Source organism: Pongo pygmaeus, chromosome 10 (genome assembly GCF_028885625.2).
Source record: "Pongo pygmaeus isolate AG05252 chromosome 10, NHGRI_mPonPyg2-v2.0_pri, whole genome shotgun sequence".
Lineage (NCBI taxonomy): Eukaryota > Metazoa > Chordata > Mammalia > Primates > Hominidae > Pongo > Pongo pygmaeus.
Window position 1 is genome coordinate 52299238 of NC_072383.2, and position 5682 is coordinate 52304919.

At 49.5% G+C, this 5682-nt stretch overlaps 1 protein-coding gene across 1 annotated transcript; it reads right to left on the reverse strand.

Annotated features, from left to right (window-relative positions):
• Positions 1-891: 891 nt before the first annotated feature.
• DCD (dermcidin) lies at positions 892-4669 on the reverse strand. The gene is made up of 5 exons (XM_054444286.1): positions 4548-4669; positions 3425-3463; positions 1908-2009; positions 1475-1564; positions 892-1062 (listed from the first exon to the last, which is right to left on the reverse strand). Exons 1-5 carry the CDS (start codon positions 4603-4605, stop codon positions 1019-1021), a joined length of 333 nt encoding a protein of 110 aa, XP_054300261.1. The 5' UTR covers positions 4606-4669; the 3' UTR covers positions 892-1018.
• Between the last annotated feature and the right edge of the window lie 1013 nt (positions 4670-5682).

The following is a 5682-nucleotide window of genomic DNA, read 5'->3' on the forward strand; positions in this document are numbered from 1 at the left end:
CCTCTTTCCCCCAAATCTGGAACAAACCACCTTGACTTGTACATGTTTGTGCAATTATATCTTGGATTATTGTTTATAGTAGATTAGCCTTCCCTAATTAATATAATCTTGATGCCTGGGGACACGGCTTTCTCAAGAGCTGTCCTACTGTGCTCCAGTCTGGGCAGCTTCAGGTCAATCTAGAGGGTGCATTCAGCTGGGGATGGGAGGTTGGTGGGGGAGATGCCTGTCTCCTCCTGGACTGGAACCTTCAATCTAGGAGTGATTTCCACAGCCCTTCACTTGACTTGAAGAGTAGAAGAAGCATCTCCCTCCCTTCTTCCATGGAGATGTTCAAGAAAAATCTCTTTGCTATGAGCACTGCTTTCCCCACAGAGCCAGTGACCCTGATGATTCCACTTTTCTCCTTCTCCACAGGTAGAGAATGATAGTCTTGTGGTTGACTGGGATTGGGCTGGCTTTTCTAGCTCTAAGGAAGTCCCAGGGTGGTGGGCAGGCTCCAGATGTCAGAAGTTCTCCATGGAATGTGGGGCATTTGGGGGTCTATGATTCTAGCTGTGGGTCCTAGAGCCAAATCCAGGGCAATGAGAAAAGTCCCACTCAACACTGATGCATAGTAAAATGGCATTGGGCAGGCAGAATGAGGGATGAGGAGGCAACCAGTTTGGGACTTGAGGCTTAGACCCTGCAGATATGGGTGAAGGGCTGGGGATGAATCAAAGAACTTGCTGGAGCTGTGCTCTCTGGGAAGGCTGGGTCTGGAAGCTGTGTTTTGGGAGGAAGGGCCAGGGTGCCAATTGAAGCCTCATGGAGTGCTCCTCCAACCTTTTGGGCTCCTGGCCAGGTTTCTTACCCCATCTCTTCTTAAGGAAAACACACACATACTCCAAATATTACAGATGCTTTCAGTTTAATAGCTGTTTTTAAATTTTTTTTTTTTTTTTTTTTTTTTTAGGTTTTAGGCTGAAGACGTAAAGCCTGCTGCTCCTGGGCATCATTTCTCAGCTTCTCCTTACAGCTATAGTACTGAGTCAAGGATGTCTTTAACGTCATGGACGGCTCCTAGGACAGCCACAGAAAAAAATGGGGTAAAGGGGTAGGAAGAAAAAAGGAAGGGAAAGAGAGCCAGGGAATTGAGGAAGGAGACGGAGGGGGAGGGGGAGGGGAAGGGAGGCCTGGAGGGGCTTACACAGAAGTCAGAGGGATGGAGGTTAGATTCACAGGAGCCCCAAAGACCTACCTCTTTTCCCCACCTTGGCAGGGGCAGGGGGCAAGAGCAATAAAAAAAAGCAAGTTAGACCCCAGGGAGTATCAATATCAGACAAGAATGGCAATTTAAATCTGGATGAGGAATTGGAGACATTCGAAAGCACAAAGTGAGGGGTCTTCAATGGGCAGGCTGTGGCAGTTTCAGATCTCATGCAAGGGGTGGAGACTGAGGCTGGTCCTGAGGGAGGAGTGGGGACATACTCACCTTTACCCACGCTTTCTAGATCTTCGACTGCATCTTTTCCTAGGTTTCCGAGTCCCCCCAAAGCTTTTTTTGCTCCGTCTAGGCCTTTTTCTAGGGTGGATTCAGAAAAGAAGAGGTCATAGAAGCAAAAAAACTACTTCCTTTGTAGGAGAGCTCCCCCGCTTCCTAGGCACCATGGGCACCCCTAAGGTGATGTGGTTTTGCTGAAGGAACCAACTTCTCTGTCATGGGAAGGTTGGTAGGCCAGTATTAGCTGCAAAACCTATGGCCCAGAAACCCTGTGTGTGGAAGCAGGTGTGCACCCCAACCCCTCCCTAGGAATATGGGTGTAGCTGTGTCCCTGTGCTTGTGCCTGTGAGTGCAGACTGGCCCCCAGATATCTTGCTGTTTCATGCATCAGAATTCTATACCAGGCATTGGCAAAGAGGCTTACCCAGAAGGCTGGATCTCTGCTTCCTTGGCTTTGGTGCCTGTCTGGCTAACCCTGGGTCTTCACCTGCATCTTCCTTTTGAGCTGCTGATGCTTCATGGCAAGCTGCAAGGGTGAGGGAGTGAGAGGAATAATAGCTACCTCCACTCTTTCCACTCCGGTGGGGGAGCAGGTGGTGCTTTTACCCCCTCAAGGTCTGGCTTGAGGATAGCTCCCTCTCTCCCAATTCCTCTAGAGCTTGACTTTCATGATGTGTTAGGTTCTTTAGCATCCCTCAAGCTTTTTCCTGCTGCCTCCAAGACTTTTCCTGCTCCTCCAGGGCCCTTTTCTAGAGTAGATTATGGTTCAGGGAAAAGTAAAGTCATTTTGGCAGAAAGATCACCTTAAAGAGACTCCCCCTAGTTTTCATCCCTTATACCAGCCCCCTAGTGTGGGGAGGTTTTGCAGAGGGCACTAGCTTCTCCCTTCTAGGCAGGTTGGTGGATGAGGACAGAAATTTGGCAGTCTCTGAAGGGGGCTTCTGTAGCTATAAACAATCCATTTATTTATCTGGAGAATCAAAACTTCTCTTATTGCATTGGTGTGAAACACTCCAGGGGCATCTGAGAAGAGACCAAGGTGCCCGGTATTCCCTCTGGGCTGTATGTGAGAAGGCAGGGAGGGTGCAGGTGTGTGCTGTGGTTGGGGCTCGCAGTGCAGTGAAGATGTGCAGAAATACAGTTTATCTTTCTGCCATGAATTATCCAGAGTGTGTACATGGCTGGGGAAGTAGAAATGAATGAGAATTAGATCCCTCTCTCAGGGGCTTACAGTCTAGGAAAAGAGACAAAACTGCTATATATGGGAAGCCCAGAAGAGGGAGGGATGAAAGGAGCGACTGGGACAGAGGCACCATACACACCAGGCAGGGAGGGCTTCAGAGAGCAGCTGGGACTTGAAGCTTATTAGAGCACGGACAGGTAGGGGTTGAAAAGGCGCCCAGGAAGAGGAACGTTGGGTAGTAGAAAGTTACTCATGTTGTCTGATGAAACAAATGTATAACATTTGATGTAGAGAATGCAAGCAATGGAGTCTAGGGAAATTATATTTGAAAAGTACCCTGGATCTAGATCATGGATACCCTGAATGTCAGGCTAGGAGGTGAGAGTTTCATGATGAGAAATGGGAAACCACGTGAAAGGTTTTTGAATTGAAATTGTTGGTGAAGGTAGGGCAGATGCAAACCTCTGAACCCATCTAATGTGAAGTTCCTCCTCTTGCTCAAGAAAAGTATTCCTTTCTTTCCCATTTTTCTTACTCCACTTCTGCTTCCAGACAGGACTACCCTTTCCCCCGTGCTCTGTCCTTCTCCAGTGCATGAGTCTCTCAGGAAGTCTCCCTTCTCCATGTCTCCTAAAGGTCGGCCTCCCAACTCTCCTTCCCCTGGACCCCTCTTCTGCTTCTCTGACTTCCTCTGCTCATATCCCAAGTCATTAACCCTCCCACCCAGGACTGGGGAAGGAGGAAGAGAAAGGACTCACGGTTCCCCGATCCTGGGGCAGAGGCGGCCTCTGGGTCATCTGCAAAGGAGGGAACAGTGACCATGTCAAGTAGGGTACAGTTGCATGAGCTGTATCCAGCCAGGGCTGCCTAGAATTCTCAGGCCTCTAATCTCAGGAGTGTGGCAGTGGACAGACAGGAGAGAAATCTCTGCTACACAAGGGGCCTACTAGAAATGCTTTTTGGTATCTCAACCAAATCCCTCTCTCTGTTATCCTCCCCAGACCTAGGCTACTCAGAACATCCCTGTGGAAATGGAATCATTCTCTGACTCTCTTCTATGTCTTAGATGTCCAAGTTTCATAATGAAAGTTGAAGGGCATGACCACGAGGGCATGACCACAGCACCTGCCTTACTGACAGGGCAGGAGTTGTTTTGATTGTCACCTGATAGAAGGACCTCAGAAGGACCTTCCCTCCATTTCTTTATTCTTCCAAAAACATGAATGAAGCATGCATTATGCACCAGACATGGTGTTAGAGGCTAGAGATACAGCTGTGAGGAAGACAGATAGTGTTTGCTCGGGGAAGCTGACAGTCAATGGGGGATTTGGAGGAATTAACATAATTACATAAACAATTATTTAATTACATTTGTGATAGTACTAGGAAGGAAAAATACAGGAGGCAAGAAAATGCAAAATAGGGACCAAAATGATTCTGGGGCTTCAGCAAGGCTGCTGTGAGGAAATACATGGACACAGAGAGCTTAGCAGGGCAGACACTTGGAAATTGAGTAGGAGGGAGGTTGACATGGGTGGGTGAAAAAACGGGCAGGGGAAAAGACAAGAGGATGTGCAAAAGTCTTGGCAGTGAGAAATGGCTTGGTTCATTGAGGGGAAAAAGAATGCCAGAGTGGTTGGAGCAGAGTGGGCCAATCACAGACTAAGAGGAGAGGCAATGCAGAGCCAGGCTGGGGCCACAGGGCTCCTGGCTTCCTCTGACCATACAGTCCCTGTGTGGAGAAGCTAGTGGGAGGCAGGAGTGGGCTACAGAGACAGACTTGGGTGAACTGCCTCTGGTGAGGAGGGGAAGGGGAAATGAAGGCAGGGCCCAGTCTTCAGGGGACTATATGGTTGGGTGTCGGGGAAGAGCCATACTCACAGGCACAGACCAGGGCTCCTGCCAGAGCTGTCAGGAAGAGGAGAGTCATGAACCTCATGCTTCTGTGTGCTGGAGTAGGTATGCCACCAAATCCTTGGAGATCTTGGGATCTAGGGTGTCGAGACTGCCTCTCTGGGCCTTTTTAAAGCATGACAGGGACCAATGGGAACCAGTCTTCCAGTGGTGTGTTCTCCTCCTCCTCTTCTCCCACCTCACAGCCACCTGTTAAGTCAACAAGGGCTGGCCGGGGCTGGGTGGTGCCCGCCTTCCCTGCAGGTAGGTCCTGGACAGCAGCTCTGGAGTTGGCACTGTCCTGACTGGCATCCTTTTCCTGCCTCTCCCCTTCCCATCTCGCTTGTCCCTGGGCTCCCATCTCTGATTGCATCTGGGGTCCTGGGGGAGACTGTGAGAGGTTTCTGGAGAGGGCCCTGGCAGGAGGGCTGTGCCCAGAAGGCTCTCCTTCCATCTGGAAACAGAAGGGGGGCCCAAGACTTCAGATCCAGCCTCCTTAGGAGAGAGTGGGGGTGGCTGAGGCTTCCCTTGAGTGGGTTAAGCCCATCCCAGGGGGCCGCCCTCACAGCATTCGGGGATCCCTCCTGACTAAGGTCCAGAGAGGCTGCTGCCCTCTCTAGGGGTCTCCATGTCGTAACCAGAGCTTCCCAGCCTCAGTAGGCCCTGACCAAGGTGTCTTCGGTCCCAGCTAATGGTCCTCTACCCCAGAAAATTCTGGTAAGTTAACCAGAATATGAAGTCAGTTCCCAGTTTGCCCTTCAGATAGGGGAGGGAGGCTAGTGGTGTGGATAATCCAGAGAAGTGGAGAATCCAAAGGCGCTTCTCTCTGCCTCAGAATCCCTTCCTGTGGACTTGCGTTTGCTTTGAAATGGCAGAAAGTCCTGGAGATATGGGTTTATGACTTGATTTTGTTGTTTACTAGCTGTGTGGCCTTCAGAGAGGCAATTTACCTGCCCCACTTCAATTGTTTCTCTTTCTTCTTTTATTTTATGGTAATATTTAAGGTGTAACATGAAGTTTTGATATACACGTATTTAGTGAAATGGTTACTGTAGTTAAGCAAATGAACACATCCATGATTTCACATAATTAGCCTTTTGTGTGTGTGTCTCTGTGTGTGTGT